Source organism: Micropterus dolomieu, linkage group LG12, assembly GCF_021292245.1.
Source record: "Micropterus dolomieu isolate WLL.071019.BEF.003 ecotype Adirondacks linkage group LG12, ASM2129224v1, whole genome shotgun sequence".
Lineage (NCBI taxonomy): Eukaryota > Metazoa > Chordata > Actinopteri > Centrarchiformes > Centrarchidae > Micropterus > Micropterus dolomieu.
Window position 1 is genome coordinate 1,060,188 of NC_060161.1, and position 23,103 is coordinate 1,083,290.

The following is a 23,103-nucleotide window of genomic DNA, read 5'->3' on the forward strand; positions in this document are numbered from 1 at the left end:
ATAATTGCAGATGGTTGGCAAAATTCACATACCACAATATAAGTTTATTTTAGGAACACAGTGAAAAGGCTGACACTTGCTATAAACACGCACACATACACCCACACCCACACACACGCATGGCATATACAGATATAGATCATTCCTGAGACCTTCACCCCGCCCAGCAAACAAGTCACAAGCCTCTGACATCATATCATCAGCTGACGGCCGTATGTCTTGTTTTACTATTTCATTCATTTTCTATTTGTCTGTGCTTATGTGTTCTTGAAGGCTTTTTTATATGCTATCATATATATTTAATCACATCAATGAATAAAATATAGTTAGTATATTTAGTTGTTATAATTTTGTATAATCCATTAATAATGTATTTTATTTTTAACATATACAAACAGGATATGTTTAACATTGTCATTATCATCATCACTATTATTATTACTATATGTTTTTTTCCCTTTCCCATAACCTGATGTAAAATACCCTACAACAAGTTTAGGGAGCCCAGGTGAAATATTTTTCTTTCTTAAAATGATTTACAGTTGTGAGTGCTGTACTTATGTACAAATGTAAGGTACTTTTACTTTACTTGAGTATTTTCTTCTCAGGCTACTCTATATGTTTACTTCTACTCCAGTAGAATTTAGACCAAAATATTGTACTTTTTGCTTTACTATATTTATTTGACAAATTAAGTTACTGTTTACTAATGAAGATTGTTGCATACAAAACGTGTAATGTTAAAATACGAGTACGGCTGAAACAATAAGTTGATTAATCAATTAACAGAAAAATAAATGGCTTTTCATGCAAAAATATTTCATGGTTCCAGCTTCTCAAATGTGAAGATTTGCTGCTTTTCCTTCGAATAATTTAATATTGTGAATAATTTAAGAATTTTGTACAGTTGATTGGACAAAACAGGCTTTGTGAAGGTGTCCCTTTGGTGTGAGGGCATTCTTCATTATTTTCAGAATCTTTAACAAACCAAACAATCAATCGATCAATGGAGAAAATAATCAGCAGCTGCAGTCTAGTACAAAATTTGTTCCACCTGAACTAACTACAAATCAACTGTAAAATCCTGCTTTAACATTAATGCATGAGTAACAATATTCCTATCATAACCTGTAATAATAGTATAACAGTCACAGGCTACATTTTCCAGATTACTTACATACTTTTGCTTAAAATTTTCAGTGCAAGACATGTATTTGAGTATTTTAGTGTGGTATCAGCACTTTATATAGTACTAATATGCAGTACTTTTACTTAAGTAAAGGATGTGAATACTTGCTTTCCAGTGATTAGCTCTCTGCAGAGTGCTTTTACAACTCCCGTACAGTAGATGGCGGTACATTGAGGGGCGTTGCACTGAAATCTCGTTGAACTACGTTCAGTGCCATTAAAGCTTTCTGAATTCTGACTCTGATTCTGATAACTCATGATTAAGTATATAAAATATTGAGATCAGATGACTGATTGAAATGTTGTACTCACGATTCTATCAACTTAACACACTACCTACATCCTCCACACAAGTTGGAGTTGCCATCTTTGGACTCTTTGCTAAGCTGCAGCCGGAAGTTCCGAGGAGCCCTGAAGGCAGCACCAACGGCTACTGGCAGCATCATTGTGCTGAGTGGGAAGCAAAGATGGAGGAGTATCCTTCTAAACAAGTGACCGAAAACCTCGACGACCCTCCCAACAGCCGCCTTTTCGCGGTCACAAGTCGGTCCATAACCGAAGATGAGCTCCGGGAAAGTTTCTCTGTGTTTGGGGAAATCCAGGGGGTCTGGGTGGTCAAGGACAAGCAGACAAAGGAATCCAAAGGAATCTCCTATGTGAAATTCGCCAAGTCTTCGCAGGCCTGCCTGGCCATGGAGGAAATGCACGGCAAAGTGCTGGTGGACGGGACTAAACCCATCAAGGTAAAGTTAACAGCTAGGCCACCGAGCAGCGGTGTAAGCTTAATGCAATAATATGAAAGTTTTAGTTAAAACAATGGAATCAGAACATACGTTACGTCTCGTTAGCAGCTAACTAGCTTGCTAACAAGGGGCGTTGACGTCAACAAATCAGAGGGCGACACCTGAGTTTAAGTTCGCCCGAATTAACAAACTCCACACCCGCGTTATTTGCTGAGATTGCGCGATCTGGATTTTAGTCTCCACGCCAATATAACTGTGGTGAAGTTGATGCAAACGAGCGCTTGAAAAAACCCCATATACAACTTGTTTTTCCAGAAACAACGCCTCAGTTATTCAGGATAATCCGCAAGCCTCAGTTTCATTTCACACCACGTCCTACTAAAGAAACAGTCGCTATGATGATGATGATGATAACAACAAGGAATGTGGATTATCTTGATTAATCAGGAGCCAGGTGAATCTCCTTTCAACTGCTTTGTAATGGGCGTCACCAGTGGTTAAAGAAGTATTCAGATCTTTACTTATGTAAAAGTAGTAATATCACACTGAGAAAAGGCACCACTACAAGTAAAAGTCCTGCATTCAAAACATTACTTAAGTAAAAGTATGTAACTATTATCAGCAAAATGTACTTAAAAGTACCACAAATACAACAAAAGCAACAGACACAGTGAACCTGAAGATTTTGGGGTCCCTGAATGTCTGCAGCCTTGAGTCAGTTGCACACTTCGCCCAGTTGGTCATCCATCTATAATAAACTAAATCAAAATGATTTTAGGGTTGTTAATCATGAGGTATCAAGTAGTCAAAGTATACATAGTAGTGGTTGACTGGATATTTTCATTTCATACCGTGAAACAGGTAAATACGCCATGTCTACAGTCTTTTTTAATTGCAAAATCCATCATTTATGAGGATCTTGCTATCAATATCTGAATGTTTTGTAACTAATTATTAATTACCAATCTTTTTTTCCCCCTTCTCTGCTTGTTTGTGTAGGTGTTTATTGCCCAGTCACGGTCTTCAACAAGACACAGAGACGTTGAGGATGAGGAGCTGACCAGGATCTTCGTCATGATCCCCAAAACCTTCACAGAGGAGGACCTTAAAAACACGTTCAAAGTAACACGCACTTCTTACTTTGTCATATACCATTTCTGTGCTTTTACATCTCATTGCTTGCCTATATTTTCTTTCTTCTTTCTGCCTTTACCGTTGCCTATATGTAAAATAACTATACATATATGTGAAACTATACAAGATAGGAAATGTCTGATAAATTAGATGGAGGTTTGCAGATATTTTACCTTCACATATTAAGTGATTAAATAAATAATAGGCAGCAGGTTCATTATACCTCACACATTATGTTTATTCCTATGGTATATACCAGTGGATTTGTATTTTTATATATTTAAAGTAATTAAAACAGTCTAAATTAAAATTTTAGACTCTCTTAAAATACTCTATATTGGCTCTAACTGTTGTTTCTTGCCATATCTGATGTCCCAAACAACTGGTATAAAATGAGGAATATCCCTGGCTGTTGCCTCTGTCTGTCAATTCAATTCAAAATAGCTTTATTGGCATGAATGTGTAACAACAATATTGCCAAAGCATCATACAAACTACATAAGAACAATCAACCCCATACATTTCACTAAACAAGTAATTAAAGCGTAAAATAAAGTGTATGTGTTTGTGTTTAAAAAAAAAAAATAATAATATAAATGAATAAAACAGTAAGTGTGTTTGTGTCCAAAAAATATATTAAAAATATGTGTCTCTTTCAGGAGTATGGTGATATTGAGTATTGCGTGATCATCAAGAATAAGACCACAGGGGAAAGTAAAGGACTGGGCTACGTGAGATACTACAAACCCTCCCAAGCTGCCCTCGCTATAGAGAACTGTGACAAATGTAAGATTATGTTACATTATTTTAGTGAATCAGTATTTGTAGAAGAAGTAGCTGGAGGGGAAAAGTACTGGGAGACATTAATTTCTACTGCACTCATACTAAACAATTAACAGAATAATTCGTTTTCAGCCATTGTGTCTTTTCACTGTTGTTGTTGCTGTGGAGATTTTTGTCTCAGAACTGTGGTGTTAATGAAGATGATGGTGTTATTAGCTTACAGAGCCATCCTGGCTGAACCTCGCACCAAGGCTGCAGCAACAGAAGAGTACACAGGGGGGTCGGCCAGAGGTGAATACATGGGCGGTGGAGGCGGCGGCGGTGGCAGTGGCAGTGACTCCATGAACCAGTATGCCTTCCCTCTGGGTAAGCAGTTGGTTTAGATCCTAGTTCACTTTCTTTTCTCTTTAAATCCGGGTTTAATGTTTCAGTTTTTTAAATTCTATGACCAGCAGTTAAAGTCAGTCAGACACCGATTCCTGTATTTCGTGTTGCTGTCAAAATGCATTATAGTTAATGGCACTTGGGAAGACATTATTACAACATTATTTAGGTTTTTTGATATTATTATATCTTAATCAATATTTAAGGTCACTCCTTTGAAGTGTTGTGTGATAGCTCAGAACAAGTAACCAGTAGCTAGTTACTATTTAAAGTTAACCTGTGGATTTGTTTAGCAATGTTTCTCTAAGTGGGTTCCCATTTCACATTATTCCACTGATCTGCAGGTGGCGGTAACACGCCAAGAAACACAGCAGTGCACCATCAAAGGCAGGGAAGAAGACTGCTAGCAAGTAAACATAGATATAAATAATGCACGTTACAAATTGTTTGTTCAAAAAATGTCACTTAAGACACTGAAAATTACCTCAAATACAAATTCAAGCAGCTGATGAGGTCAGGTTCATGGGAGTTATTAGTTATTTAGGGAGCTTATGTCCCACAGGGCATGTAGAGGATACATTTTTCTGTTGTATTGTTTCATTCACTTAAAGGTGATCCAAGAAGGGGAAGCACTTAATTAAAATGGGAACTTGCTGCAGCTGTCTCTGTCCTGTTATTGACCCGGAGGTCCCTCTTCCCGCTACAGCTGACCCTGGCAACTACCCGGTCATGGACTACCGCTCCGGTGACTTCACGCGGTGCCTGATGATGTCAACACGGGCTGCACTTTCCCAGGAGCAGATTTTTGCTTTGTTTGACATCATTCCTGGCATGGAGTACTGTGAGCTGCAGAGAGACGCTTATGGAATGAGCAAAGGTGAGTGATTGAGCACAAACTATGGGCTTAATTCATTTGGGCACAATGAAAGTGTCTTTGATAGAATATTCTAAACTAGAAGTTCACTTACTAGATTTTTCTCATGATAAATGTGTGATCTGAGTTTTGTACATAGCCTATGTGATGACACTAAAGCATCTAGTCCGATAAAGTTGCTTTATTACTTCCTGTGATATGGAAAACCATTTCAGCTGTCCCAAAAGGAGAAGTCTTTGCTTTCCACTTTAAAGAAGAGGAAACTGTTACACTGTTTAATTTCCAGACCATTTATGACCAAATGTGGGTGGCCACGTTCGTATGGAAGTTAGAGCAACAGTTAATTGTGTACTGACAGACATAAACCAAAAGGGTATTCAATTTTGTAATGATATCAAATAAATAAAATAAGCAAATCCTCATATTTAAGAAACGATCGATTAATAATTGTTTAATAATTTTATTAGTTTTCTGTTGGTCGGCTGCTTGATCAGTTCGAACTCAAATCCTTTTTTCTGACAGGTCAAACTTTATTTTGGAACAAAAAAATTTTTTTTTTCTTTATTTCATAAAATTAAAATTGGTTCACTGTAGTTTGTAATGTTTCTAGTCTGTAAATGTGGGTGTTTTCTAACTGCTAATTTTAATGACTTTAAAATTAAAGCATTCAACTTAAATCTTAAAGTCTTGTTGGCTGTTTTTGTTTCCTGTGTGTCGTGTGCCTTCAGGTCATGCTCTGATTCGCTACAGTAACCTCGGATCAGCGGTTTACGCCAAAGAAAAGCTGAATGGCTTTGAATATCCACCTGGCAACAGACTGGCAGTAAATTTTGTTGACGACGGAGATGAACGCAGCAGGTACACACACACACACACACATACACGCATGTGTACACTTACTTACACACAACAGCATACACTCAGTGTGTGTCTGCAGAAGAGTCACAATTAATGGAGGCATGAGGTAGAAATGCCCTTTAAAGTTAATATATCATTAATAAAAAATTGGGACAGATATGCCAACGATAACTAACTAACTTGGTCAATTTTTTATTTTTTTTATTGTTAAGTATTCATAATGACCCCTCCCCCCGTGGGCCATAGTGACCGGGTGGTTGTTTTCCAGAGCGCTTCGATGAAGGTGAAAAGGAGCAAACAGTCTTTATAAAGTAAACAACTAAGAACATATTCTGAAGCAGTAAAAGTTGTTGGCACCACACAGTGAAGGCATAGAGGAAGAACCCCATGCCAGTGGAAATGTTACACAAATGTTAAGTAAAGGGACCTAAAAAGGTTTAAAGTGACCAATAAAATACACAAAGTAATTTGTATTGACCTGGCATGTTCCCTGTACAAATTTGATATCTGTAATGGAGTGTCTCCCCTTTCTGTCTGTCTGTATACAGCCTAGTCTTTAAGTAATTTGGTCACAGCAACTTAGTGGGTATGAACCAATGACGATCAGCTTGTGTTTGTGTGTAGTCCTGTAGGTCGGATGGCCATGCAGTTCGTTGCAACCCAGATGATGTCTGCAGTGTGGAACGGACCCTCGTCCAGCCAAGTAATGAAATCTCCTGTGAGTACATTAAATCAGCGCCTAAATGAACAAAGTTGTATCAGATCACCCTGCTATTTATCGCTCTTATTTGAGTTATTTTTTGCCACGGTTTCTGCTTGCTTGAGATTCACACTCTTTAATTCCTCTCAAGACTTTTTGAGGTTTCTGAACACCATTCCTGCATTTTAGTTTTATTGAATCAGTGGTGATGGGATCAAAAAATACTGTATTTGCAAAGTCACTTTCTTCATTTCTAAAAAGGTGTATTTACAAACAAATTCATCAGAATATCAGACTGATTTATGATAAACTAATCTAAACAACTGCCACTATATATATATATATATATATATATAATTGTAAGCACATCACATTTTGTCTAACCCTTTACCGATCATAACTTTAGAAAACAACTCACCCTGTAAATAACAACTCAAGGTTAATTACTGTTCTGGGTAATTATTCCTCCAGGCCTCCTCTGCCATCTATAGCATTTTACAGATTAAATAATTAATAAAATAAAAATTGGTAATTGCAAAAGGTTTAACACATTTTACCTGGGAACTGTTGTTCATAAGAATAATACAATATTTAAGCTGAATCGCTGATCCTGTGTGTTTGTTGGTATCCTCCAGGGCTTCTCTGCTGTCTCCCCAATGTCCCGGGTTCAGACAGACGTCAGTCTGCCCCCTCTGAAGAAGCTTGCGCCGCCTGACAGCAAGGCGAAGGAGCGCTTGTTTGTAGTGTTCAGCCCCTCCCCTCTGCCCCTGGATGTCCTGGAGGACGTTTTCTGGTAAATGTCCCATACGTTAAAACGCAATTTCACTTCTTTATAACATTGTAAATATATATTGTATATGTCACAAAGTACAGAAAACAGTGTGCATATGATGGAAACAATGGTCCATTAGAGGTTCAGTCACGACTCTAAGCTTAGTTACTGCAAACAACTCTGGATGAGAGCATCAAGCGAAATGGTCTGAAATGACAATTCAATGTTAGTGAAAAGGTGCTCCAGACAATCAGTCTTAACAAATCCTGCTGCAAAATTAAACTCTGTCTCCCTTTGTCTGTCTCTCCATAGTCGCTTTGGTTCCCTTATTGAGGTCCATTTGGTTCCTGGCAGAAAGGTTGGATACATGAAGTATGCAGACAAACAGGTGAGACTCTGAACTGATGGAGGATAAGCTCTTAAATAATGAAGGAAGTGAAGTTATGAAAATAGAGAAGATTGCCCAAGTCTTCCCTCTTTATGTTCATCTCTGTCTCTCTCTTTCAGTGTGCAGATGAGGCCATGGCAGTGCTCCACGGTCGGGTCGTCAATGGAGTAAAGATGAAGGTGATGCTGGCTGATCCTCCCAGAGAGGAATCTCATAAACGTCCTCGTACCTACTAGGACCGCGTGAAAGAAATGACCGGTAAGTGCCAGGTTTTCTCCTGCAGGGAACACCAGTATGAATAATTGGACAATTGGATGCCAAAGTATTTTGGTAACAAAGTAATAGTGTAAGTGAATTCTGGGTGAGGCTTGTTACATGGCTTGTGCCAGCGACACACTCACGCATACATTTCTCATATATTCTTGCTGAGGACATTTCTTTAATGCTACCCCAGCGTGTGTTGCAGTTATCATATGCTTCAGGTAGACGTGCTAACAGACAATACAGTACAGATGTTCTTTACAAACATCAATCAGCCAATCAAAGTCTTAATTTAGCATACAAAATGTGGTGCAAATGGTGGAAAGTTATGTGCTGTATCAATGCAAACACAGAAACACGCTCAGTGGCAGTTTGAGGAGACCTCACAGTAACTGTATGATGATGGAAAACAAAACGTAATTTAACCTGAGATGCAGTCACTACAACTGCATCATACAACGTAGTACTGTGATGTCACATGTATAACGTCAGGTATTCCTAATTATAACTTAATACTCTCTGGCTGAACTTGCAGATTCATTGCCCTCTGTGACACAAGCCTTTAAAAAATGACAAAGAAAGCTTGTTAGCAGGGCTTTCCCCTAGTCTACCACCATGCTGCCTCCGTTACATGGTGTTAGATTATATTATGATGCAGTTTCTGTACATAAAATACAGTAAAAAAAATAAAGTTTTACCTCCCGGTGAAAATACTTTGTAGACTGTGTGTCAGAACTTCTGTCTTGACAAGCCCACCAGCAGTCTTCTTACACACCTGTGCACACCTGTCAAACTGTTATTTGCCGTTCGTACGGGAAGCAGTTCTTTGACAAGATGTCAACAAGTTTCTGATGACAGTTGTTTCTCTTCCTGTGAATAACACTGCAGCTTCTTGTTCCCTGTAGGCGACTCTTGTCATGACACAATGACACCTGACCTGACAGACCGACCGACCGACATCGAGACCTTCACCCGACCTCTGACACGACCTTTGACACCTGTCTGACCTTACTTTTGGGTCAGTGACCTTGCTGTGACTCACTGATATACCAAGTACACAGAAGCATCCACTACTAAAATGGAATCATATGCATTCTGTGAACAGAAGCAACAACGCCAGTTTGTGTAGTTTGTGGTGAGTGTCGTGCTTTTTACGCAGACTACTGAATTCATTTTAAGTTTAAAAGTTTTGTAGTTCAGGAGGTTGGCAGTATTTTCTTCTTGAAGAACTGTGGGCAGGAGGCTGCACTCTGTTGAGGAGCTAAAAAACAAGATTTGTTAAGCTGGATCTAGACAGTTTTGTTTTTCACACCTGGTCCTTCCTTTTTTTTCTCTTATGGTATGACCTGTAATCTCATTTCCAGCTTAGTGCAAATGTGTTTACCAGATTCACTGTGAACTGTTGTTTCAGTAAAAATAAAGATCAGGTGAACACACATTCAGTTTGTCTTGTCTCTTTTGTAGCTGCCTGGTGAATAACTGGACAGTTATGTTTTAATAAAAAATTTCGTCTGTCCTGGATGACAGCTTAAAGTTCATCTTTGAATCTTCTTTTTTTTTTTTGTTGTCTGAAAATGTGCCAGATCTCTTGTTGTATTTCTTTCATGTGATTGTTTTGCTAAATAGATGTTATTCTTCAGAATACTGGTGGAATAAAAAGAAAGTATGCTAAATGGAATCAATGGGACAATGTGTATGCAGAGGGAAATGTAAATTATGTAGATTTTATGGGACACATACCAAGTCTTTGTCAAATCACTGCCAGCTGCCTATTAAATTACTAATTTTCTGAATATGGATGACAGCTGCTCAACAAGCCTCCCCCCGGTAGGTATGCGTGTGTGACAGTTGTAAATGTGGTAGGCTGACATTTTTATGAAGCTATATTAGTTTTTCAGGTTTAATCAAGACGATAATTCACTTACATGTAAATCTGGGCCACTTCAACGATGTGTGTGTATTAGTGATAGACTGATTAATCGGCCGATGCCTGCTCTCAGAAGGCCAAAAAACACAAGATGTCTGAAGACAAATTTGCAGGCACTCTTTTCAGTGTGACTGCTGTGGAATGATCATAGCGATGGTTTTGAGCCCTAAATGTCCTCAGTCACCACTGTCTTTTGGAAATGTTAACACTTCTCATAAATGACAGCCGGCCTAATGAAAGACCATTACCGGCTAGCTTTAAATATATATGGTAATACTGTAGAGAATAATGCAGTTGAATGACGTCACTTCTGACAAACTATCTCGCTCTCCCTTAAACACCAGTCACATTCTACAATGTACTTTTTTATTTCATTAATTAATTAAAAGCCCACATAAAACAACGTTACTGGCTAAGATAATATGTATGTTAGATTGTTTTCTGTATGGAATAATAGAAATATACATGGCGTATCAGTTATCGGCCACTCTGCTCTGTAAATATCGGTCAACCACTAATCTGTTTACTTTGATTACCCTCATGATGCGGCAGCCATGTAATCATTTTAGGCAGAATGCCATGATTAAGAACCCTAAAAGCATTTTGATCTGAAGAAATGCAGTTTATATTCAACATCAATGGCACTGCTTCCAGGCCACAGACCTTCAGGGACCCCAAAATCTTTAGGTTCACTGTCTCAGTTGGCAATTTGATTATGTGCAAAAAAAAATTTCTAATTAACAATATCACCTGGGTCCTGCATTATTACTTAATCGTTTGGCCCTGGCATATAGAAGGGCCCTTGAGTTAATCTTATGCTTAACCTGGTGCAAACCCTGAAATGATGCCGTGTCTCAAACTACCTTAAACTGTCGTACAGACGACTTGGGTCCAGTATATTATTTGGTTTGTGGGGTCTCTGCAAAATTATCTGCAGTCTATAGTGTGCCTTGATGCTGCTGCTGCTGCTCTCTACTTGATGGGAACTTGGAGGCAACAGGAGTCCCCATACAGGTTGAATTAGCCGTAATGGGAAAAAAGAAATTACTTCAGTTCCCAAAAACTGCATGTACACATTTCTACAAACAGGTGGGTATCGCAAAAATATGGCAAACGTGTCAGTAAACAGTTATTATTGACCATCTGGAGTTGTTTATTAGTTTATTCATTCTCTTCTAGCTGTTTTAAGTCTCTACTAAGTCCTGAGGTAATTATTTCTCTTTAGCTGTGAATAAATCCAGTATGTTCATGAGCAAGTCTCCCAACTGTCTGTCCATTTGGTGCTGAGCAGATAGTCAACAGTGGGTTTTTAGAGCTTGTTCTCTGACACTGACCGCTGCAGCCAAAAACACACAGTGTGAACCAAAACAGCTGAACAATGAGCTGAAACTGACTATAAAGCAGAAGGAAGCGGCTTTTCTGTAGGCTCATCACTACAAGCGACCCGCTTTCACATCATTTAATACATCACTATAAAAATGTTGATAATAGCAGCTTTAATTCATAACGTAGGACTTAACATCCAAGAAGAGACACACACTGGATGTACAGTAATCTTTTATTTCTTCAGGAGGCGACTCGAGAACATTATTTACAATACTGGGCTGATACCATTTGGTTTCCCTGCTGGAGCTTCATCGTAGCACTAATCAGGTCTCAGAAACATGGCTGACATTTTAGAAGCTTGGTCTGGACTTTTCCTTCAAAAGGTTGCATGACAGATTTCCATAACACAAGAAGGGAAAGAATCTTCAGTAGAAGGAAAGTGCAACCTCAAACTAGAGCTTTTATTTTGGTATGAGAGCAGGTGAGGCTCTGAACAGATTCAGTTTCTTACAACAGAATCACCCTGTTCATGGCCCACATTGTTCAGCTCTTTAAAACATCTGTCAATGATGTTATTGGATTTATTGAAGTGTTATCCCACTGTACAATCAGTATAGTGCTTTCATTTTTAAGCCCTTACATCGTCTCACTCAGAAAATTATTATATTCAATATTTATCTGATTATTGAGAAGCAACCAAAGCCCAATTTATTAAAAGTAATTTCAGTTTCAACGTTAGCCAGCGAGTTTGCCGAGCAACAAAAGTGCACAACAAATTCTCCTCCTACAAGAAACATTCACGTGAAGTTGGCCCTGGTAAACCCTAACTGGCCCTTGCTGTGAAAATTTGGACACCCAATGGACAAAAGGGCCAAGGACATGGTAACCTGTGAGAGGGGTGATACAAAAAACAGAGGGGGGCAGAGACAGGAAGTGATGTCATGATATAATCAGGCTTTATTACTGGAGTCTCTGAATTTTAAAATCATTCAAACATCTGGTCTCTTTGTTGTTTAGCTCCATGCATCCATCAGTCCATCCGTTAGTCATTTAGTCCGTCCTAACTTCCACCTCACGCTCCCTCCCTCTCACGCGCTCCCTTTCTCAGTCGTCCAGCGCCAGTGTGTTCAGTTCCTCGTCGAGCTCCTCTAGATCTTCTCCCGTGAAAAGGTTCTCGTCCACCGGTACCTCCTCTTCCTCCTCCCCTCCTCCGTCCTCCTCCCCGTCTCCCTCTGCTCCCGAAAGCCCGTTGGCCTCAGCGCCACCACAGGCTTCGTTCATCTGCTCCCCTGTAGATGTGAAGAGAAAGGAAGCGGGGATTGTTTGTGTATCAAAAGTATTGATCATTTTCATCTGTATTGGCTTGTTACAGATTGTCGTGAAGCCAACAAACTGACCAGCACTGACATGGCAACTAGGCAGAAATCACTTTTATAATCAGCAAGTTTTTCCTACCGTTGTCCATTTCTGTCCGCTGAGTCTTTTTCCTAGAGGTGAAACGGTCTGTGGATGCTACCGTAATGCCCGAGTGGTCGACCTCTTGTGGAACAAAGCGGGATAAGTCTATGTCCTGGACGTCTGTGCTGTTACTGATCTGAAAGAAAATATAAAGGTTTAGACAGGAGAAGGGATGTCATGATACCAGAAATGTATTAGTCGATACAGATACCAGTAAAATTCCACGATGCAGGATAAGCGGGTGAGGATGAATGGATTGATTTCCTTTAAAAACTCACTGGTGTGAAATGTTGAAGGGTGGTCACCGTCTATATTGGCAGTGGTTTGAGATTTTTATATTGAAAAACAAAAACGTTATTGATGATTAAAATGGACTGTATTGCACTTTAAAATCTCGTACAGTTGGTCTGTGTGTTGTGGATTTGGGAGAATAAAAAGTGGAAAATAAAGATTCTTTCATGTTGGTTCTAGCTGAAAAAACCCCACTCAATTAAATTAACAGCAGATTTATTTGCTTGAGATTTATTACAACAGTGTGACTTTTGTTCTATTTGAAACAACATAAAATCTGACTGTTCACATGTCCTGAAAGTGTGTTGGTCATATAAAGCGACAAGGAGTCATTTTGCCCTCAGTGCAGCGTTCAGGGTTAATTCTGGATGCTGACTAAGAGTGAGTCTTTTATACTAAGTACTTTTTATAAATAAGTTAACAGATTTGTAATTAGCTGTATCAGGATATCTGCAATATTCAGAGACAAATTGAAAGCTTCTTAAGAGAATTTCTGAATAAATACTTCAAAGTTGGCACCAAAAACAGATTTTCACAAAACAAAATGCTTGCACATTTTAGTACCAGAGGACAAAACAATTAATGAAATTAATTAAGGGACCATAAGCGATGTTGTGTTTAATTAAGTTTAGATTAATTAAAGGAATTAATGAAAAATGTTTTATTGTTGCATTTAACTTGTGCACTTTATTTACAGCCTTGAATCTACTAAGGAGCACACAAGTGTACAACACGTGCAGATAATTAACAGGCAAATCACTTGCTGTGTAAAAAGGCAGGCAGCTGCAATTCAGCAGGAATTAGACCATTTAAATACAGAAAAATGCCACAATGTCTGCAGCAAACCACTTTGCATCACCTGTAAGAAATATGAAATATAATTGCTTACGGATGAGGCAATACAGTGTAGGGAAAAAATACGTCCGGTCTCATATTTAAGGTGTGGAAACTGTAGGGATTACATGTTGTCCGCGCCTTGGTTTTAGTTTGACTTCACTTTGTGCAGTTTGGGCTCTAGTTGTGATTCTATTTTAACCAGTTATTGGACATTAAAGCAGTAAGAGATATATTATCTGTAGGACACACGTTTTATGGTCTACGTCTCTCCTACAATGTTCAACAGAGCAGCAGCTCATGGTGTGAGGATATTTCTTTCCTCCTCCCGGATGGAGGGGTTCATTTGCATAATTTCAACAAATCTTAGCACTACAGAAACACACTTGATGCCTTTGTTCCCTGTGTTAAAATATTTAAATACTTGAAGCTTCTTAATTAAAATATTTAAAGCTTTAGAATATTTCAGAAAAATATCCGACAATACCGACCTCACAGCATGACCAAAAAGACTGGAACACAGACTGAGAGCCAGTATCACAACACTGTTACACTGCAGATATTTTGTACAAACAATGCAAACTATATGAGACATCAAACAACGTTGAGTGCAGTTATTGTGCTGGGACACCTCACTTCAAGTGTTGAGGACCATAGAGCACAAATAAATATGAAGTCATACAAAGCCAAATTAAATAACCACTGACCGTAGGAGGTTTTCATCTGCTCAGGAGGCAGAGAGCAGAGTCTCACACATTCTGTGAAACATTTGTAAAGTGTTGATAATTTCAGAATTACCTCTTCCTCATCATCTTCCCCGTCTTCGCTGGCATATCTAGTGTCACTGGCTTCAGCATCGTCATCGTCGACCAACTCTGGATGGAACTCAAACACCTCGCGGCCGCTTACCTGCAGATGCATGAGATTTAATTAAATCCTGGAAATACTGTCTGCTGTAGCATCACTGTCGGTAAAACGAGACAAGATAAAGACTCAAAGTGACCACAGAAATTTAAGTCGGAGCCACACTTACCACTAGCGATTTTCCAGCTTTAAAGTCAGCCTTCTTCTTCTCCATCTCCTCCCTCGCTTTGTCCACCTGTTAATGAAGAGCATTTTTTTAAGTGTATCCACATAGAATTACTAAGTCTTCTGATTTAATCATAGAATAAAAACTCATCACAATGTCCTTAATCATCAGAAGACCTAATTTCCGCAGGTAAATGTAAGTCAAGTCCATTTTATTTATAGAGCCCAATATCACAAATCCCAATTTGCCTCAGGGGCCTTAAAATTAAACATTTCTGGTGACAAACTGATGTTAATAAAATGATTAAATATGTCCCAACCTTCTCCTGCCTTTTCCTCTTCTTCCAAGCCAGGAAAGTCTCCAGGGTGATTCGAGTCACATCAGCACCAAGAGCGGCACGCTGCAGGGGAAGACACAGACATCAGGGTGCGGACAGTAGAGAGAGCTTCATAACATCGGCCATGGACAGTATTTAGACAGCATTTGACATCGGACCCCGTGTGGTAGCCATGTTGGAGTTCCTAAGCTTTTGGGCGGCAATATCTGAACGCAAGCAGTTACAGTTCATTACATCCAATTTGGCTTTCTGAGACTTGATTTATTTCTGTGTTGTAAAATAGTTTTACTGTGCTTTATTGGACTATACTCTGTGTGAAGTTGCAATACAAATAAAGCTCATTCCCTTTATTACTAGTACTAATCAAACATATAATTAGTAAACGAACAATTATTCGGAGAGATCACAACCCTGACTAATGTTAGCCAACAAGGATGGTAACTAACCACCACTGTCTTGTTAACACTTCTGACATTTCCACTAGAAGCTACCTGTAGTGTGCATTTGTTTAAACTTTCTTCTTCTTATTAATTTGAATTTAATAATTCAGCACCCATATCAACAATTTCTCCTTTTCATTTGTGCACACCCAATTCTACACGTGACCGCCAGGATGGCGGCAACCTTGCTTGTTGAGATACAGGAAGCAGTACAAAGCCTATGTTATGGAACAAAGATGGTCTGCACATTAATAATGTGATGAAGCATCCTCACATTCATTCCTCTCAGCTCATCTCTTCTAAGCCCCCTTTGCTGCTCTTATAAACCCCAAGCATCCAAAAATATCAGAGTTGGATTGTAGTAACTGTTTTCCCTTGTGACTTTGCATCACTCCATCCATCCTTACCTCATTTTCTATCAGTTCCTCCAGCGAAATCTCCTCCTCTTTCTCCTCCTTTTTCTTGTCTTTTTTAAGTACAAAGCCGGGTGGCAGGGCGTGCCGGTACATACATTCTCCACCGCCCCCAGGACACACCCAGAACCAGCCGTACTTATTATTCTCTATGGCGTCCAGGAAGTACTTACACACCTGCAGACGACACAACAGAGTAGATAATGTTACACAGAGGGAACCGGGAAACATACAGCATCTTAGCATCTATTATTACCTTACTGAATATTAACTTCCACTGACTGTCAAGTGGCTCCACATGTTTGGGGGACAAACTGAATTCATCACCAACATTAATTCCTTGTGTTTTTTGTTTTATTGTCCCCAGCAATAAGAGGAATACATCAGGGATCAAAGATGTATGTAATGATTGATCAAAGCTAAAACCTCCACTGCTGCCCAAACCTAGTCCCTGGAAACCCTTGTAGATTTTTCACCCTTGGATTTGGTTCTCTCTTCTTCTTCATCCCTTTCATCATCCCCATACTTCTGTCTGATCTCCTTTACATGACTTAATTTCTCCACATGCAGATTGCAACACTGGAAAACCAGTTTGGGCTCCTTTTGGGCAGTTTACATACAAAGTCAATGCAAAGATGCGTAGAGCGTTGAATATTTTCAACTCAAGCGAAGAAGTCGCATGACGCTGAGCCGCGATAGCCTATCAGTGTTGAGATTGTCTGTACGTGACTGAGGCTTCAGAGCGATGTGTGGAGAGGGCCGGCTGAGAGCTGCTAAACTTGGGGGAGAGGAGCAGGGAGCAGCACTGCAAACATTGGAGAAATAAAAACCCTTAGTCCGTCGGATTTGGCTCTGACAACTACGCCGTTTCCTCGCGGGAGGAGCTCAGAGTAAACTGCTTTTATTAATTTATTTATTCTCAGCAGCTAGATTCCGTGCACATCCGGTTCCAGTGTTGTTGTTAGTGTCGTTAGCTTTGTTGGACTACGACTTCATATTTATATAAAAAACCGGCCAAAACTGGACATTACTTGGAGAAAAGAAAGCGAGGAGGTACAACTACCTGGTCAGTTCAGAAAACGTGTCTGTAACTTTATTCCAGCTATCATTGTACTTTACTGTGACCCATAGCCCTGATCGATCCGAACTCCATTCAGAAAACAAACATTTTAGAAGTTGCTGTCTTGCTGACAGACCTGACAAAGCATGAGTTCATATGTTTAAGAAATCTGCATTATGTTGTAGTTATTTTGGCATCAGTTTAATCTGTTTATTGCTTTTTAATCACAGCAAAATGTTTACTTTGGGTTCACACAGTTGTAGTAATGGCAAGTTGTGTTTCTTCACGTTAAAATCGCCTTCTCGCGTTGTGTGTGTGAACACTTGCAGCGAATATACTCAAGCGAGGAAAGCATCGCGAGGTGAGAATTCCTTACAGTTTTTGGAAACAACTGTTCATTTATCATCAATTATCAAATGGACCATTTGATTTCCCTGTCTTCAGTCATTGTTCATTATTCATCATCAGAACAGACTTACAATTTGTGTTTTGGCCTTTTTCTTCTCGGCCTCTCCGTGTTTTTTGTTGACCACCTCCTCCAGCTTCTTCTCATCCCAGTTATCCATAGTGTCTAAACAGAACACAACAGGCCCGATGTTCAATAATACAACAAGTACTCAAGAGTTTTACAAAAAAAAGAAACAATGAGAAAGGGAATGCACAACAGTGTCTGATTTTCTGGTGATTAAAAATTAGCTCTTTTCTGTAATGCTGAACAAATCACTTCAAATTTAAATAAACAAAGAAGAAATCTTACAATTCACGTAATTCTAATATTGAATGCCAAGCAATTGCAAGTTTTTAATCAGACGGCCTACATATTGAGTTGCTGTAACTAATTTGGAACGATTATATCAAACATAATTTTTATTAAGAAAAAATTATGATGTAGAAATTCTGAGGTCGCTCAGCGTCATACAGTAATATAACACATTACGGCCTCTTCAGATGGGAAGCATTTGAAGAGCCTGGTAATTCATTTTCAATGAGAGGCGAGCAGGTAGGAAGGGAAGTGCGGGCAATCTTATAGGCAGAGTGACAAGTGGGCGCAATACTGTCAGTTTCACGGTATTGCACATGTCCGCTGCCAGAGTTAAATTGCTTAAAAGTTTTTCTACGCGATGCACAGTGCGTTTGAGAGATTCCTCAATTATATAACTGTTTTCTTGACAGTTATCAGGACATAAACAGGCAATGACCTTTGCTGCTTTCCCTTATTCAATAAAAATAAATTTAACAACTTACACAGCTGGAGGACCACCCTTCGACGCCGATCTATAGTTAAACTCGCAGAGAACTAGTTAGTATACTCAACTAAACTAAATTCTAAAAATCATAAGTGACGTAATTTGAAATTTAGCAGTTATACCTTTTAGTTACAGACTCTTTCATCATTTCTAGAAGATATTTTAATTATTTCTACAGCCTATGAGACGAGACAGTCGGAGAAATAAGCGAGTCAGAAGTAATTTCACATGGCATGCTCTAAAAAGAGAAACGTAGACGGCGAAAAGAGCTTTTAATGAAGAATGGACAGGCTCTTACATGTTCATTCTTCCCACAAGCTCAATTAATGGTGATTATTAAAAGCAACAATGAAGCGCCACAAACGTTACAAGACAAAGTACGGAGCATCTTTTGAGCAAACATACCCACTCAAATCCAAACTGAGCGCATAGAAAATAAACAATGTAAGAGCCAATATGATCAATCTGTACTGTAATACCACCCGAAGCCTATAATACATCCTGGTTACCTGCACTATACACTGACCTTTCTCCAGGTCTTCGTCTCTTTCATCCACGTAGACACTTCTCTTCTCACATTTCCTCTCCATTGACAAATCGTGGCTGAACTTGCACTTGTCACCTTTGGTACACTGACCCTGCTTAAAGAATGCACACAGCACTGACTTTGGGTCAACACCTGCAGAAAAGAGAGGAGAGTGGACAATTGATTATCTTTTCCAGTACATTGTTCAAATGCAATGGAGGCACACAAGAACACCGGCATTAATTAAATGATGAACAACTAAAATCGAAGATTAGCAAGGGGAAAGTTACAATTCATTCATCTTCGGTCACTTTGTTTACCTTTGCTGACTTTCTGGGCAGCGACTACGGGTTTAAAAAGCTCATTGAGTTCTTCCAACTCTTTCTTCTTGTCAGTCTTCTTGCCGGTCTTATCTGCCTCAGCCTACACAAACAGAGAAGGTAGATATATTCAAAGATGATCTGATCCAATGAAATTAGCTCACAAAGATTTAAACCAGTGGTAAGTTGTTGCATTTGTTGTACATATGACATAGAAATTATTTGGTAGAAGGAGAAAATCAGTAAAGTGAGAAACAGCAAAGCAGAGAGACAAGAGTTTTTGATTTGAGGACCAAATCAAAGACAGTCAGCGATATAAAGGGATGGAGAAAAACAACAAAACAAGAAATGCCTCCTAACCTGTCTGGCACTTTGTTGTCCATGTTTGACTTGCTGAGTGACGTTCTTGATGAACTTCTGCTGCTTGGCCCCTTTCTTGTTCTTCAAGCCAAATGTCTTGTCCTAGAAGGAACAAAAATACAATCGCCGGTTCCATAATTGACTTCCAACAAACATCCCCTGAACAGGCAGTTCCAATTTAACAAGAACGAGTTCCTGCACTTGTTTTCCTTAATTACAAAATCAACAAAATACAAATGATAAGGAGGAAAGCCGCTTATAGCAGCACAGAGCTGAAAGGTCCCTGTACACTGTGTGGTTGTGGAAAGTTTTGAAAGGGAAATCTTTGGCTGGTAAAATGGTGATTCTACATTGCATTGTTTAACACGTCCACCAACATCTGATTTAGAGCTCTAGTGACCAAATACTAACAGTGTTAAATAACTATAACTATACAGTCTACCCTTTCAACTGGTAGTTGAGCTGGAGTGGTAAGACTAAAGACAATAAGGAGAAGATAAGCAAGGGTTGAGTTTGTCTAGCTGGCATTTAGCTACAAAGGGTCTTCTTAGAGAAACAAGGCTGTTTAAAATTGAGGAATGTGGCTGGCATTATGTAACAATGTCTTAAAGTATTAGGGCTGGGCGATATGGCCAAAAATGTTATCACGATAAAAAATTAAATATCATTCCATATTGATAAGAATTATCATGATAAATGCCAAAGTATTATTTCTTTCAAGTTTAGAGCCTGATTTTTGCTCCTGAGTGAAAGTTGAAGAAAACAGATGGTTAATTGTGGTTTTAATCTTTTCTTCATGGTCAGAACAAACACTTGATGCCAAACAGTGGATCACTTCACAAATCTGAGGCAGCATGATGAAATCCTTTTTCAACAAATATAGATGTAATGAAGATGTAAATATATACTTTTACTCTAAAAAAAGGGCTCAGTAATCCAAAATAGCTGGGTATTTTGGACATATTACTCAAAACACTAGTGTGTTTTAGGGACTGCATTCAGTCACAGATTAAAATGTCGTTGTCGCTCACGACTTCCTGGACAACAATGAAGGTCTATGGCAAAGAGGAATAAGCTATATCAGGCTTTGAATACACAAACAATACTTTTAATAGCATAAAGTCATTGTTCTTGGACTTTTGGTGGGATTTGTAAGCAATAAATCTTATTTTGGATGGTACACGAAATGCCATCACACAAGTGGGCTTGCTAAGTTCTTCTAACCTGTTGTAAAGTCAAAACAGTCAATGCAGATAAAACATGACAATTTCTGAATTAATAAATCATAGGGAAAAAAAAACTAACTCCAGTGCAATCTGTGTTAACTAATGTACATCAGCAAAAGGCGGCTAACGCTAACAAGCCGGTGTGGTTACGTTGACAGAAAGATGATTAGCCGAATCAACAGCTGCTTTCAGGGCACGACATCGGCATTAACAGAAACATATTTGACAACACACACATTAAGTTTAATAATGACCAGCTTCTGACCGGTTTTAGCTAGGATCGAAACAGGCTAAAATCGGGTCCCTCGTCTCTCCTGTGGGGCCGAACAGAAGCAGGCCCGTGGCACCGCGCTTCGACGCCCTCTCATGTAAGTTATAACCAAGACATTCATGTGATACGCTACAAATACATTGTGTTATGTCTCATAATTTAAGCTGCTGACGTTAGGGGCATATATCAACCTTAATGGGACGAATGCGAACACTTATAGCGGCGGCAAGGCCCTGATAGCTTCACCGCTAACGTGCATATGTCCGTTAGCACGTCAGCTAACGCTAAACACCGACATGCTAACTCAAGTTAGTTTGTACCTCAATTATCTTTTCCTTTTTCTTCTCTTGAGTTTTTTTATTCCCCGCGGGTGCGGCGGGTTTCTTCGGAGGCATGTCGGCTCAGGTATAGCTGTGTACAAACGGGAAATATTTATTTTAATGTGGCGTCTCTGCTGGGAAGTCAGCTCCACATTCCCCGGTCGTTGCTAGCAGCACAGCAGCAACGGCGCTCTCTTTAGGCCACATGTGAGTTGTTGATGTTCTGTGGCGTCATCGCGCAGCACGAAGAGCATGACGGTTAATGTAGTATATAGAAAAAAACGATGTTATCTAGCTAAGTATGATATAAACTTAACAAAGTCAGAGTTATTTATTTGCAGTGTTGGGGAGTAACTAGTTACATGTAATTTAGTTACGTAATTTAATTACAAAATAAATATAATTGTAGCCTAATCGGTTACAGTTACTGGGATAAAATGTGTAATAGTAAAAAATAAAAGTACAGTACTTATGAAAATGGGGTTTACATCTGAATGTTTTCTCTAAAAAGCAATATGTGTGTGTGTGTGTGTGTGTGTGTGTGTGTGTGTGTGTGTGTGTGTGTATTTACTCCAGCATCCTTCACTTTTTTCTTTAAAAAAGTATATATATCTATGAATAATGTAAGAAGAAAGCAAACAAAGAGTGCAGGCATCCTAAACAAAAAAAATGAAAATGTCCAGATTGTGCCCAAAATGTCAATATTGTGTTTATTATTATTATTATTATTATTGTTGTTGTTTTTGTTGTTGTTGTTGTTGTTATTATTTCCCAGCACTGCTTTAACCCTCTTCGGCATGGAGTTCACCAGAACTTCACAGGTTACCACTGGAGTCCTCTTCCACTCCTCCATGACGACATCACGGAGCTGGTGGATGTTAGAGACCTTGCGGTCCTCCACCTTCTGTTTGAGGACGCCCCACTGATGCTCAATAGGGTTTAGGTCTGGAGACATGCTCGGCCAGTTCATCACCTTTACCCTCAGCTTCTTTAGCAAGGCAGTGGTCGTCTTGGAGGTGTGTTTGGGGCCGTTATCATGTTGGAATACTGCCCTGCGGCCCAGTCTCTGAAGGGAGGGGATCCTGCTCTGCTTCACTATGTCACAGTACATGTTGGCATTCATGGTTCCCTCAATGAACTGTAGCGCCCCAGTGGCAGCAGCACTCATGCAGTCCCAGACCATGACACTCCCACCACCATGCTTGAATGTAGGCAAGACACACCTCCTCAACTGGTTGCCGCCACACATGCTTGACACCATCTGAACCAAATAAGTTTATCTTGGTGTCATCAGACCACAGGACATGGTTCCAGTTGTCCATGTCCTTAGTCTGCTTGTCTTCAGCAAACTGATTGCGGGCTTTCTTGTGCATCATCTTTAGAAGAGGCTTCCTTCTGGGACGACAGCCATGCAGACTAATTTGATGCAGTGAGCAGCATATGGTCTGAGCACTGACAGGCTAACCCCCACCCCTTCAACCTCTGCAGCAGTGCTGGTAGCACTCATATTTTTATTTCCCAAAGACAACCTCTGGATATGACGCTGAGCGCATGCACTCAACTTCATTGGTCGACCATGGCGAGGCCTGTTCTGAGTGGAACCTGTCCTATTGAACCACTGTATGGTCTTGG

At 39.4% G+C, this 23,103-nt stretch overlaps 2 protein-coding genes across 5 annotated transcripts in view; one reads left to right on the forward strand and one right to left on the reverse strand.

Annotated features, from left to right (window-relative positions):
* The first annotated feature begins 1,449 nt into the window (after positions 1-1,449).
* rbm45 (RNA binding motif protein 45) overlaps positions 1,450-23,103 on the forward strand; it is a 93,015-nt gene continuing 71,361 nt past the window's right edge. Inside the window, exons 1-12 of one of the 4 annotated variants that reach the window (XM_046064770.1) lie at positions 1,450-1,931; positions 2,931-3,053; positions 3,725-3,851; positions 4,065-4,214; positions 4,577-4,642; positions 4,939-5,109; positions 5,835-5,964; positions 6,589-6,682; positions 7,300-7,457; positions 7,749-7,824; positions 7,944-8,082; positions 15,300-15,596. In XM_046064770.1, coding sequence (XP_045920726.1) covers positions 1,488-1,931; positions 2,931-3,053; positions 3,725-3,851; positions 4,065-4,214; positions 4,577-4,642; positions 4,939-5,109; positions 5,835-5,964; positions 6,589-6,682; positions 7,300-7,457; positions 7,749-7,824; positions 7,944-8,060 — 1,656 coding nt within the window. In that variant the 5' untranslated portion in view covers positions 1,450-1,487 and the 3' untranslated portion in view covers positions 8,061-8,082; positions 15,300-15,596. Of the gene's footprint in view, positions 1,932-2,930; positions 3,054-3,724; positions 3,852-4,064; positions 4,215-4,576; positions 4,643-4,938; positions 5,110-5,834; positions 5,965-6,588; positions 6,683-7,299; positions 7,458-7,748; positions 7,825-7,943; positions 8,083-8,990; positions 9,524-15,299; positions 15,597-23,103 lie in introns of those variants that run through there. The other 3 variants (XM_046064769.1, XM_046064771.1, XM_046064772.1) reach the window with 3 other exon arrangements.
* Positions 11,553-21,675, reverse strand: zc3h15 (zinc finger CCCH-type containing 15). The gene is made up of 11 exons (XM_046064773.1): positions 21,472-21,675; positions 19,655-19,756; positions 19,295-19,397; positions 18,975-19,127; positions 17,681-17,772; positions 16,136-16,318; positions 15,271-15,351; positions 14,955-15,020; positions 14,720-14,830; positions 12,794-12,932; positions 11,553-12,627 (listed from the first exon to the last, which is right to left on the reverse strand). Exons 1-11 carry the CDS (start codon positions 21,544-21,546, stop codon positions 12,443-12,445), a joined length of 1,290 nt encoding a protein of 429 aa, XP_045920729.1. The 5' UTR covers positions 21,547-21,675; the 3' UTR covers positions 11,553-12,442.